Genomic DNA, 13,155 nt, shown 5'->3' on the forward strand with positions numbered 1-13,155 from the left:
GGTTACTCATTTACGTTTCAACTGAATGGTAAACATAGCGATTAAACATTAAAAATCTTTATATTCTAACCTGTATTATCATTGAATGTAGAATATTTTACACATTTTTTAAAGTTGATATTTTGTATACGAACTTTTTAGTTTGTATGCCAAAAAAAGTACAGCCTATAAGAACAGCATATGCGACACAGTAGATAAAGTTTATTACAATAGGAATAGCAAGCACAACATATTAACCACCATTGCACTACACACATATGTACTATGCCACTATGGTATATCTGTAACATTATATCTGCATAAGCATAACGTAATGGTAAATGGACTTACACTTTTGCATTGGAATGGTGTAAATGTTAAGAGAAAGTTTGGGTTTTTTAACACAGGTTTAGGTACCCTATTTCTATATTATACATGTAAACTCAAAAAAAGCAATTTTTAATTAAATTGCACTGGCCAATGGAAACAAATGATATTTAGATAAATACTTGTTGTTTTTAAATTATCAATACAATTTAAAGCGGGGAATGTACATTATACAACAAGAACAAATTGAAGTGCAATGAGCCTATATTCCATACTGTGCAAAATATGGATGAAAAAAATCTGTCCAAAAGATAGCTTCGAATTGCACAACACAGAGGCAGGATTCTTTTCTCTTCTGGTATACTTATACACCAGCTATAACATTAAAATTATCAGACATATATTTTACAAGGCCAGGGACAGCTTTTTAAATGTATATCAAATATCATACTAAAGTTTAAAACGCTTTTGTGTGTGTTTTTTCGAAGCAATGACATAGGCAATAAACGCATACTACTGTATGAGTTAGCTATATATATATAGAGAGAGAGAGAATAAATAATAAATAAATAACAGAAAACCAACTAAAAACAAGACAATTAAATATATATTCTAGGTTAAAACACATGACCCGGAAATTTTCTGTTGGGGTCCAAATAAAATAAATTTATGCATGGTAAAGCAGACCATTTAAAACATAAAAAAAGATAAAACAATAATAACAACATAGGACTTCACATAAATTTGTTACAGTTCAGATATGTACTAACATGTATGCTACATTTTCCCATAAGTTTTATACCAATTACTTCAGTACACAAGTTTCATACATCATCGAATATATTCTTTGGGGGTTGTTTGGCAACATAGTTTGGTTGACTAGATGATCCCCATCTAGATTCAGACATGGGTGGACTTGCCCTAACTCTACTGTTGGAAGTAGAACTATAGTCAATTGGTTCAACATCATTCAGAAGTTCAAGTTTGTCGTTTTTGCGCTTGTTATTACGACCAATAGCAGATGCATCATCTGTGAAAAAAAAAAGTTTAATACTTTAATATGGTAGGTTTAACAACTAAAGAATTAAACATTCACCATTTTGGAGAGTTTTAACTGAATTTTCATGCATTTTTCTCCATAGTCACATTTTAACTAGTATTTGAACTATTTTGGACGTTTTTTTTTTCTAAAGTGTATTTAAAACAGCCATATTGCTGTTAATTTAAGAATCATTGTTTCAATAAAATTATCATTGTTATTGTGACCATCAGGATTAATATTTAAACTGATGATACAAGAACGCAATACATAGATAGAGTTAAATGAGATTTACAAAAGACCCCAAATCAAACAAATTTTTATAATTATTATTTCATTTTTATAAAATATAATGCTCGGATTCTGGTATAGCAGAACCTGTTTACTCCTCCCAACTACTTAAACACTTTATCTAACTATTAAACATCAACAATATATAGAAGACACCTCACAACAGGAGAAAAGTCCGATTATGTTCTTACCACTTTCATTCTCCACATTCTGCATACGTTTTCCATGCCACTGCCTTGTGTTCATGTCCGTATCGTGACCATAAGCACGACTTCTTTCCGATCTTTCCAATGATTTAAACTTGAGTTTCATTTTCCTTTTTTCTGGGAATAAAAGTTGGTAAATGCTGGTGTCTGTCAATATATCAAGGTTAGGTTAAGGCAGAACAGGTTTAAAAAATAATACAATATTTATCTTTATTCAAAAATACCAAATTCCTCGGTTTCAGTTTAAATTTGGAAAAATAAACCAAAACAGTTGCTCTTGGTTTAAGTTAACATGTGAATTAATGAATCAAATGAGTCATTCTTGGACCAGAGGCAGAATTAAGTCTATAATATGCGTAACAGACAAAAATTCAATTGCAATCTGTGGCCTATGGGACATATATAATGTTTAAAATGGCATAATCGGTTTCTAGAAATAACAATAAAATGCTGCAAGCCACACACTGTATTTAAAAACAAAAGTCTTTCTTTACCTCTATTTACAAGCTTGTAAAAAACAAACAAAAGTCTTTCTGTACCTCTATTAACAAGCTGCCTTCCTTCTTCAATAAGATCAGAAGTCAAATCATCATTTCCACCAACAAACCTCTGAAATCCAAGGACTGAGAGACATCTTTGTCCGATATTAAAGTAAGTCCCCACACACAGAACACACACCAGGATTGGAAAGTAAATGTTAAAGCCATCAGATATGAACGAAATAACATCCAAGTGACCCATGATCTGTAAATGCAACAGTTACACAAATTTTAATACAAGTCCATTTCAACAAAATGAAAAAAAGTCAAGTGGGTGGTAAAACATTTTTCATTCCCTTTTTTTAGTTCTATTTGGTAATAAACAAGGTGCATTCGAAGAATTATATAAACATATCTTAATGACTTTAAAAGAATGCTGTTAAATGTTAAACACCTGATGAGGAAATATGGGATAATACGTGCAAACAACGACCCATATTTCCCCACAGTACTATATAGTCATTTTCTAAATATGAAAAAAAAAATTGTTTTTTTAATAAAAAAAAAAATGTTTAGTTTTATGAATGGCTTTACCTGTGTGTATGCTGTTTCTACACCTGTGTCTGCAGTTATATGAGTGTCAAGGTGAATCATACCAAGAAAGTTAAGACAAAGAGGAGCTGTAAGTCGACACAGGGATCTATTAAGTAACAATGCATTGATTATATCTACACGCACAACGTACCTAATTATTGTACAGTAGGATGGAGGAAGATGGGACACCTTATCTTTCTATTTTCTTATTTCATTTGGTAGTAAACAAAGAACAATTAAAGGTATATATTATGTAACCGTATCGTCACGACTCACATAAAAAGTTGTTTATTGTTTAAAACACGATTAAGATATTTGTATATTATGTGCTAAAGGTGTCCCTTCCCCCACCCTACTATACTTAATATTTACACTGTTATTCATAAACAGTATAGACGTATATAGGGTCCACTCTTTATGGATTAGATCCTTTAGGTTAAAGAATATTATCATTGTTTTGTTGATATGTTTGTATATACTCACATTCCTACAAATAGCAAGCTAGTTTCATCAGTCTGGTGATGGCCAGCTATGTAGTAAAAGTTGAAAACCTTAAGCCTGAACACAGTGTAGTACGCACATACACATAAGTAGGAGATGGTTAAACAAGAAGCCAGCTGCAAAAGAAATAAAAATAACGTTTTATTTATATTATAGCAAAAAACAGAACGTCGAAAAAATAGTCATTACAGCAGAGGTACCAAACCTGGGGTGGCAGGAAATGCAAGCCGACAGTGAAATTTTCAACACTGCATTAATCAGTAAAAAAAAATAAGTTAGATTTGTTCTACAGAAAGAGGTGCTTGACCCTTGAATTGTTAGGCTGCCTATATATTACTGTATCTAGTAGACGTTCTGTTACTTCTGCTACCAGGCATAATGTAAATAATCTTTTAACTGCTCATCTGGTATGAAAAACGTAGCATTTTTCCGACATTTAGTCTGCTATCTCAGTCTTGCCAGATGAGCCATTGAAAGATTAGTACATAGTTGTTCTGATGTTTACTGATTAATGCAGTGAAGAAAATTGCAGTTTGTCGCGTGTATATTATTACAGTATACGGTATTAGAACTTTACTTTACAGAACTTTTTTATACCAATACTTGCCTCAATATAATAGTAGTCGTAATTCTTTTTCGCAAGGTTTATAAAAATTGCAAAAAGTGAAAGAACAGGTTTCTCGTTGAAGAACGTACATTCTGACCACACGACCATGATAGAGAGCAAGATTAGACAAACGGCAAGAATTCTTCGAGCTAAAGGTTGTATTTTGCAATACCACCACCACTCTGTATAAATATTAGGGTAAATCTTGTATAGTGGTATGTAGACTACAAGAAATAAAAAAATCTAAAATTGAAGGGGTTTAGATTCAGTAAAGCTTTTTTTTATAATTTACAGAAAAATATTCAACTTTTTATATCTGGTTCTAATTTACAGAAAATGGAATTTACATATTTTCAAGCAATTTATATGTTCTGAAAGGCAGATACAAGGTCTACAATGTTTTTTGATATAACCAACTTTAAAACCCCTATAATCAAATGGCTGGTAAAACAAATTGTATTAAATGGTTAAACACTAATTTATGTTATAATATTTACTTGTGCCAGGTGTGCACATGAACTTTGAAACTGCATTCCTGGGTTCTGTGGTTGGGAATTCCTCTCTCCAATACCTTTATTGTAATTTCAATATAATGTGAATATACTATGCATTTATAAAGCAGCTTGGCCTAAAATAGGTGTAATAAAATGTTTCAATGACTCTACCCCATACCAGGTTTGGAAATAAACTGTATTTTTGCTATATTTCTTTTAAATCCATTTTTTGCTAAATTTCCTCCAGAATTGCAAGCACTTACAAACCTATAAATTTTGTCAAATTTCCAGATAAATTCGAACTTTTTTATTTAAAAATATTCTGCAAATAATATGACAAATGCCAGTTACCCCACCTGTCAATGCTTATTTCATTTTTGGCGATATTTTCCAGATGCAAACCCCGTTCCATTAAAATTCTCCACTGAACTGCTGTACGTTTTTTGGTATGGACCGCACGGATAAGTTTCCTTTAGTAACAGAATAAAATATAAATTGAACTATACTAAAAAAGCAAAGTTTATGGTTTAAATTAAAATAAATATTTTGGAAATTTTATGGGGAATTTTTTATGCGGGGTTAACAATTTAGATAGACATTTAAATAAGGGACTACTGAGTTGGAGCAATTGCAAGTAAGCATCCTGTGAAAGGACACACACCCACAAATAATGGTAGCAGTGTAAAACTTATATCCTTTTGAACAGAGATGGGCGTATTAACCACTGTTGCATGGTGGCATACACATAGAAGCTGAAATATAAGATAGGAACCTGTGTAACTTGACAAGTGAGTTTTCACTTGGTACTTCGTTCCTTGATCTTCCACTGTTCTCATAATCCTCATAATCATCCATTCCTTGGCTCATTTGGGATCGTAAGTCCTCCGGACACTGATTTGGGAGAAAAAGATATTTTTTTGTAGAAAAAAAAGATAATTTTTTAAACAAAAGTTTGAAAATTGTGAACCAAGTTAACATAACAATGCAGTTCTATTCTATTGTACGTGGGTAAGGTCCAGAATATATCATAACACATAATACACCATGAGACTTGAAATTTAGGCCAGAGTTAGCCCATTACCAGATGTTAAAGCATATCAATAAAAAACTACCCATATAAAACTAAAATGGTAAACCTAATATTTTTTATTACAGACGGACTCTTATGCTTAACAATAATATGTAAAAACAAGAACAAAAGATGCGCAGTTAAAGAATTTAAATAATAACATCGACCTTACTTTTAAGATGATCTCACTAACATATTTTCTCACTGGATGATTGTAACGGACAATGCTTGAAACCTTTTTCACTTCCTAAAACACAAATTATTTGCACCATAAAAGTTTAAAATTGAAAGGTATTAAATACCTGGCCAACATTCTAATAGTAGGGCGAAAATAACGATAGAGCCAGAATGAGGTAAACAACATTAAAATTATAAAAAAGCAGCTTTCGAATGGTAAGTGTTTTTAGGGCAAAGTTTGCCAATTTTATTACTCCAAATATATTTATTAGCAGTAATGTTTAATTACAAACTGCTAGTTTGAAATAATAAAAAATAAAAGCAAAAAAGTACAAAATCCAAAAAAGTTTATTAAAAATAAAGATATTTTACAGAAGAAACTGCTTAATATGATTGAATTTCAATCTGATATAGTTACTTAATATGATTGTATTTCAATTTGATATAGTTAAGAACATTTATAAAGTCATGAACTATCACCTCTAAAACATCTTCCAGGTCTTCTAGTGCCTCCTGTTTCTCCGTGCTCAACTTTGAAAGTTTGAAATAGGTCTGTGCCATGGATATGGCATTATCTGCGGCATGCCACAAGCCGCGTGGCACCTCCACCAAGCCATAGCCAAGCAGAAGCACAAGAAGGAACAACCCCCAAGTATTTGACGCCGTGATAAGAATAACTTTTAATTGCTTCCTGAAAATTTAGGAAGTGGTAAGCAGATGTTCCAATAAAATAAATAAGAAAACACTGTTAAAATCAACATTCAAGTTACATAAGAAAGCATATGTATAGTCACATACCTGTGAGGAATTCTATGTAATTTCTATAATGAATTAATTAGTAAACAATAAACATTTCACTATATTAAATGCAATTAGCCTATAACAGATAGCTGCTTAACACACTCATTTCTTAAGTAAGACAATAAATTGTTTTACTTACAAGTCCAAACTTAAATCTGGAGCAGCAGCAACGTAGATAAGCAAGCAACCAAATATGAATAAATAGGATCCATAATAAACAGCATTTTCTATCACAGCTCTCTTCATCTTACCCAGTGTAGAGAAATCTCCAGCACAAACATAGGATTGCATGAATGGCAAAACCAACCTAGATATTTAATAATACAATATATATATATATATACTACAGTAAATAGGCTATAGCATATCAATGAACAATTGTGGGAAGTTATGACAAGTTTACAACTGTACACTATACAGTACTATTACAGTGTACCTGATAAGCAAATTCTATTCTACGTTTAGGAGGTCCTGCTGGTTGACCTGCCATGGGACCTCAGATTTATACTAGAACAGGCCCATTACCCCAACACCAAATGTGCTACCCTATGGGCCTTATCAGATTTTAAAGCCTACCGCGTCCCGAAGGTATATGCTTTATTGGTAATGGATAGAAGATCTATAATGATAAATATAACTTATTTGTATGTTATAACCAAAAAGCATACTGTCCAACAAACAGCTTATAAATGAACATTTTTTAAAACATAAAGTAATATGAACTCACCATGTCAAAAATTGGGAAGTCCAGTAAACAATATGCCACATAGCAGGCAGAGTGTCTTTTTTCACATAACTCCAAGGCTTTTCGCAAGTGTTTGCAACATAGATGATTTTGTTTGAATCTAAGAAAGAAATTTAACGTATAAATAAATAAAACATACGCAGATGGAATGGTATTAAACAACCGCAGACAAAAAGCGATATAAATAGATGCAAGCAAAAAATGTACAGGCAAAAACTGCAAAAACCTAATTAGTAAATCTAAGTTGGTCAGCAAATCTAACATATTGATTTGAGGCTGTTAGGGCCATGGGTATACAAAACATTGGGATATTACAGACTACAGTCAAATATGATTCGCAAATTGCGAATCTCAATTTAAAAATAAGTGACAGTGGCACATGTGGATAAGAAAAAATGATAATAAACTAAAACAGAAATGTTGAGAATGAATACACTGTGGTCAATAAGTGATGTAAAACTCAACAAACATGCAAAAGTTTTGTGAAACACGGTACCATTATTTAAGCTGTGCCGTTGTCTAAACTCGCTGTTGTTTAGGTTTTGGTAAGTGGTGGAGTTGGGTAATAGGGTGGAGGTATTGTCAGTTGTTGTGTGTTGGTAAGCAGACGTTGTTATGGTGGTAACCGCTGCCACAGTCCATGTTGTAACTGCAACAGGGGGGAAAGATTTCAGATTTTAATAAACTGAAAATTGGACAAAATAAAGAAAGGGAAGAAACAACACTGTTTTTGAGGTAGTTAAAACAAAAACACCCATGTTATCATTGTTGTTACACAAATAATGTTCAAAGCACCTTTTTTCCACAAGTACCACTTTCACTATGAAAATATTCAGTTATGAAATGAAAACACCAACGGCCATCATCACCCCACCACAAAACAAGCATAGCATGCTACTCACCATTGTCAGCTATCACGTCAGAGGAATCTGTGACATTTTCGATAACTCTGGATGACTGTAAACATTCTCTGTAGAATGTCTAAAAAATTGACAAATTTTAGTAAAAAGAAAATTAGTTTCATTGGAGAAATGACCAACATTTAACAGTGTATGTAAAAATGGAAGCGTGTGTTTAGTGAAACTGCTTTAATTGTTCTAACTTACCGATGAAACATCAAGGGGTAAAATGAACACAATAATCATGCTGAAATACCATGCCACAAGTGTTGCAACAGTCACTGCTGGATGTTGCTTTGTAATTCGACCATAGTGGTGAAGCAGAAAGACGGCAACGCAGAAAACGACTATTAGTTCAAACACCAAAGGTCCAGCGCTCATTTTAATCGACTATAAGCTACCTATTTTTGAATAAACCTGTTAAAGTATATTGGAAAGCACTGTTGTAAAAAAACTGGCTACAAATGGCACGCAGATAAGCAGAAAATTTGCCGGATCTAACCAACGTCTATACTAACTTTGGATCTAACCATACGTAACATCGTCACGTTACTAATAAGGCAAACAACTGTTTCATATTTTTGATGACGTCACCAGATTATATTTGGCAAATTCACGACTGATTTTGATGACGTCACCAGATTATATTTGGCAAATTCACACGACCGATAAATACGAATTTATGCACTTAATTTAGAAATTTTAAAGACGCCAGTCACATAAAGAAAGCTTTTTGTGTAAAATAATTAGAGACGCCAAATTTTTATAGGATTTTTATTTGATCAGCTGATTAATTCCGAAAGTAATTCAAGCGCGACCTTATTGTTTTTGTTTACAACAAACGAAGTGTATCAAAACATTGAATACTGCACACCCACAGAATCATACCGTATATATATGTAAGTAATATCATGTAATATATATAGGAGAACTTTTCGTTACCTTGAACTATCTTCTTAGAGCGATGTTGGACCTCCAGGTTGTTCCTGAGCGTGCATTAGGAAACGAACAATGGGAATTTACTTTAGGTAAAGCTATTTAAGTCAGTTTAGAACCAGTATAAAACATAATGACTAAATAATAAAGTGGTGCTAGTGAAGAGTCTTCCCCCCACATTATTTGCTAACCACTAACCCCTAACTACTAACCCCTAACTACTAACCCCTAACCCTCTAACTATCAACGCCTAACCCCCTAACCTAGGGGTTAGTGGTTAGCAAATAAGGTGAGGGGGAGGTTCTTCACTAGCACCAATAAAGTTTTTAAATATAACTCATAAATATTTTCCCAATTTGTAAACTTTACAAGCTAACATTACATATTAATTCTAGGCATGCCCATTTACCAAGCTGTACAAATCATACAAAGACAATGTCGAATTATTAAAGAGGTGCATGTTGTGTACAATGAGAAACGACCATTTGACAGCGACATTATTTTGAATCTAATCAATGATGGTATCAGACTTTTGTTTGATTCAGAAAACCAAAGGTTAAAAGTTATTGAGGTAAAAGTTTCATTTAATGAAAAGTCTAAGAAACACGAATCTTTTGCATTAATCGAATAATTCGTTCTTATTTTTTGATCCAGGTGTACGATATGAACAAAATGAAGTTAAAGTATTGTGGTGCATACTTCAGTTCCCCTCAAGTTCATCCCACAGTACAACAGATTGACCAATCGTTTGGTGCCACACACCCAGCCCAATATGATGAGAAACATCACATGTTTGTCCTCTCTTTCAGAGGAATCACTTTTCTCTTCCCAGTAGAACACGAGGTGAAATAAACATCTTACTGCATATGTGTTTTAGTGGATATTAATCAAATGCAGCATTTTTCTGCTGGGTTTATGGGTCCAATCTGGTCCAAATCCTTGGTACTCAAAGACCTCTTCCATATAGAAAAGAAGCATTTTTTAATTAAAGCTATTTCCAATTTTAAAGTGAGATGCACTTGATTACAGGCATTTAATGGACATTCCCTCAGAAGTTTACCAAACACCTCTACACCTGTAGTTGCGAAGATGAGCATTTACACTGGAAACAACTTGAGTGAAACTAGGTATTTTTAAATTTATCTTAAAGGTTATTAACCTTTATAAAACATGGGCTAACCCAGCTAAATATATCTTTGCAATAATTATTTTTTTTAACTGGTGTAAACTATACCAGAGCCCCATCAATGCCACCTTCTTGTTACCATGGCAACTTGTATTCAAAATGCACGGAAATCTTACTTGACAATGGTAAATGCAGTGGGTTACAAATGCAGCTTGTTTCAGGAGGTTGGTTAATGTTTATGTTATCCTACACAGTATATAGAACTACACAACAATATAACTAGAGCTCTGATAAAATTTGTATAAACAACCCAGAACAATATAAAACTTTATGAACAGCCTCGCTGTTTTTATTTATTATTATACTTGTTTCCCAGGAGCAGGGCATGCTATGGAGCTAAACTGTTCAACATTGATTCGACGCGTCAGGTTTGGTGACACAGTTCAGGTAATTTCAAAAGTATATGCAACAAAGACTTACCTACATAGCAAAACGAGTGTTTTATATTTAATTTGTTGTTTACTTGTTTTTTTTGCATTACAGGATGTATTAACTGAAATTGGAAGTCCATGTCAGACGTTCTACAAACTTGAGGATAAAATGCGAATTCACTCAGCAAGTCCACACAAGCTCTCACCTACCCAGCACTCTGATTACTTTTACAATTACTTCACTCTTGGCTTAGTAAGACCGAGCTACATTTGCGTTTTTGCAACTTTTTTTGTATTTTAAACTATCCTAAAATCCAAATGATGAAAGATATACCATCTTTTATAACAGCATAATTTAAAACTTACAATACATTACTTTTATGCAAATTATTCATACTAGGATATCCTTTTTGATGGGAATTCACACCGAGTGAAAAAGTTTGTTTTGCATTCAAACCATCCTGGACACTACAATTTCAACATGTAAGAATCTGTAACTTAACTTTTAAAATTTATAAATTTTTACTCTTTTTATATTTTACAGCTACTACAGATGCGAATTTAAGATTGATCTCTTTAGCGGTGAGTCTAAATAGTATAATAATGTGCTTCTGTGACATATGTAAATTGCCATAAAGATTACTATGTTTATATGTACTATGTATGCTTACACTATATTGAACTTATAATTGTTTTAACAGAAAATGATTCTTTTGCTATTGTGCCATCTACGCGATGGCAGAGTGTAATGAATGCATTGGAGGATCATTTTGTCATAGGTGAACCTGTTGTATTAAATCGTGCCTCATCTACAAACACAACTAATCCATTTGGATCTACATTTTGCTATGGAGTACAAAACCTAATATTTGAGGTAAGTCTGCTTATGTGTATACCTTTTGAATTTGAAAACAAATTTACAAACATGATAATGGTAACTCATAAGCAGGTATGAGGTGTATAAAACAGAACACCTGTGTTATAATGAAAGTCGTTGTCCTACTCCTACACTCCTGCTACATGAGGATAAATAGGTTTCATTCATTCAAATGAATTTCATTCCACAGATAATGGGAAATGATTACATTGCATCTGTAACTATCTACCAACCTAAAAGCGAAACTTAGCTCCTAGAAGTATTATTAGCGCAACTCACACAGCACTTTAGAATGTACACTGGTGTTCTTGTACCTGTTTTCCTCAGCGTTTTAAATGGATTTTGTCTGGCTGAATTGATTGTGTTGTTTCGCTAAAGTGCAATGTTTGTTTTTCTTAAATTTGTTTTAACCATATACCCTACGTTATTGTATCTACTCTTGCTGCAGAAAATTGGAAGTTTCAGAGTGTAAAATATTTTTTTTTGTATGCAGCTCAGTGTTGCCTTTGAGGGAATACATGTTGTGAATTTTTGTTATTAATGCATTGTGGTCTTGTGTGTGACATACATTACTAAATATCTTAAGATTACCAGCTGTATTGAGGTGTCTCTAAGCACATCAGATCATTTACAGTGCAAATATCATACGCCCGATTTCCTAACATCCTTTGTTTGCTGTAACTGGGAACAGAATTAGTGGCGGACGATTAATTAAACGCGGTAACTAGATGCGCAAGTAACATCGATCACGAAAGAATATCGTGTTCCGTAAACGTAACGCTAAATGCGATATTAACGTAATTGTAAAGCTAAGCTAACCTAATGTAAAAGTGATACAGTATATGGTACAGAGACGAGAGTACAGTAGTATAAACGGCAACTCGTTTAATTACGCATAGACACGTAAGTTTCTGAATATATAGACACGGATGAAAAAGAACTCAGGCTTACAGACAAACAATGCGAATCGCAGCCTGCGTCCTGCGGTTTGAATCAAATTAAATGTATACGTAACGTCACCGCTCCCGAGGCTTGATGGTCCCATGTCAATAATAGGAACATATTTACATGTATTGAGTGATATTTGAATGACCATGTTTTACCTGAAAGGAGATCGATAGTATGATACTGTGATTTAAGTATCACCACCAATGGTTATGTATAAAGTACACTGCGGCCCAATTCGTGAGTGTGTATGGGATCATTTGAAACTGTACTGCATTGAAATCTTTGGCGTGCGCCGTGTGAAACTTTACTCATAGATATCTAAACATATAGATAGGAAACTAGCGAAATCGTTCAGACGCGTCACGCTTCGATGGGTCTGGTAAAAAGTTGATTCGCGGCAATCACGTGAATCGAAGTCAACGATGTTAAAACGCGGATAGTAAGTTTAATGTATCTTCTGAAACCGCATTGCAGTTGTGAGGCAGGTAAATGTTTAATTGTTTTAAGATTGTGTTTGGTACCTTATACGTAAAATGTTTTGGCTGCTTAAAACTTCTGTACACTGTATAACTAACACGCACGTGCATACGCCCATTTCGTTAATCGATATTTATTGTAATACCGATATA

The 13,155-nt window shown here is 33.3% G+C and overlaps 2 protein-coding genes across 6 annotated transcripts; one reads left to right on the forward strand and one right to left on the reverse strand.

The window, feature by feature from the left end:
- Positions 1 to 181: 181 nt before the first annotated feature.
- LOC149735805 (G protein-coupled receptor-associated protein LMBRD2-like) lies at positions 182 to 9,273 on the reverse strand. Of its 4 annotated transcripts, XM_089878238.1 has the most exons (17): positions 9,151 to 9,273; positions 8,416 to 8,609; positions 8,212 to 8,290; positions 7,806 to 7,958; positions 7,292 to 7,409; positions 6,704 to 6,871; positions 6,244 to 6,454; positions 5,759 to 5,833; positions 5,290 to 5,408; positions 4,874 to 4,987; positions 4,521 to 4,594; positions 4,024 to 4,205; positions 3,399 to 3,532; positions 2,916 to 3,021; positions 2,382 to 2,586; positions 1,828 to 1,959; positions 182 to 1,336 (listed from the first exon to the last, which is right to left on the reverse strand). In XM_089878238.1, exons 2-17 carry the CDS (start codon positions 8,587 to 8,589, stop codon positions 1,131 to 1,133), a joined length of 2,250 nt encoding a protein of 749 aa, XP_089734364.1. In that variant the 5' UTR covers positions 8,590 to 8,609; positions 9,151 to 9,273; the 3' UTR covers positions 182 to 1,130. The 4 variants fall into 4 exon arrangements, with proteins under 4 accessions (XP_089734364.1, XP_089734366.1, XP_089734365.1 ...); XM_089878240.1 differs by lacking the exon at positions 7,806 to 7,958 and having other exon boundaries at positions 9,151 to 9,271; XM_089878239.1 differs by lacking the exon at positions 9,151 to 9,273 and having other exon boundaries at positions 8,416 to 8,662.
- LOC149735806 (phagosome assembly factor 1-like) lies at positions 9,040 to 12,119 on the forward strand. Of its 2 annotated transcripts, none has more exons than XM_089878259.1 (12): positions 9,040 to 9,107; positions 9,169 to 9,236; positions 9,540 to 9,715; positions 9,799 to 9,987; positions 10,174 to 10,271; positions 10,382 to 10,494; positions 10,647 to 10,717; positions 10,814 to 10,954; positions 11,102 to 11,184; positions 11,246 to 11,283; positions 11,403 to 11,575; positions 11,769 to 12,119. In XM_089878259.1, the coding sequence occupies exons 2-12, from the start codon at positions 9,173 to 9,175 to the stop codon at positions 11,826 to 11,828; spliced, it is 1,206 nt and encodes a 401-aa protein (XP_089734385.1). In that variant the 5' UTR covers positions 9,040 to 9,107; positions 9,169 to 9,172; the 3' UTR covers positions 11,829 to 12,119. The 2 variants fall into 2 exon arrangements, with proteins under 2 accessions (XP_089734385.1, XP_089734386.1); XM_089878260.1 differs by lacking the exon at positions 11,769 to 12,119 and adding an exon at positions 11,651 to 11,671.
- The last annotated feature ends 1,036 nt before the right edge of the window (positions 12,120 to 13,155 follow it).

This window comes from Ciona robusta, chromosome 5 (genome assembly GCF_009617815.1).
Source record: "Ciona robusta chromosome 5, ASM961781v2".
NCBI lineage: Eukaryota > Metazoa > Chordata > Ascidiacea > Phlebobranchia > Cionidae > Ciona > Ciona robusta.

Excerpts from the sequence above, each read along its gene's own strand:
- LOC149735805 (XM_089878238.1), bottom strand. The coding sequence starts at position 8,589 with ATGAGCGCTGGACCTTTGGTGTTTGAACTAATAGTCGTTTTCTGCGTT. Across the intron at positions 4,206-4,520 it reads CATGTGCACACCTGGCACAA|AGTGGTGGTGGTATTGCAAA; the intron begins GTAAATATTATA and ends ATATTTATACAG. Across the intron at positions 3,022-3,398 it reads AGCTTGCTATTTGTAGGAAT|ATCCCTGTGTCGACTTACAG; the intron begins GTGAGTATATAC and ends GTTACTTAATAG.
- LOC149735806 (XM_089878259.1), top strand. The coding sequence starts at position 9,173 with ATGTTGGACCTCCAGGTTGTTCCTGAGCGTGCATTAGGAAACGAACAA. Across the intron at positions 9,716-9,798 it reads AAAGGTTAAAAGTTATTGAG|GTGTACGATATGAACAAAAT; the intron begins GTAAAAGTTTCA and ends TTTTTGATCCAG. Across the intron at positions 11,576-11,768 it reads TACAAAACCTAATATTTGAG|ATAATGGGAAATGATTACAT; the intron begins GTAAGTCTGCTT and ends TTCATTCCACAG.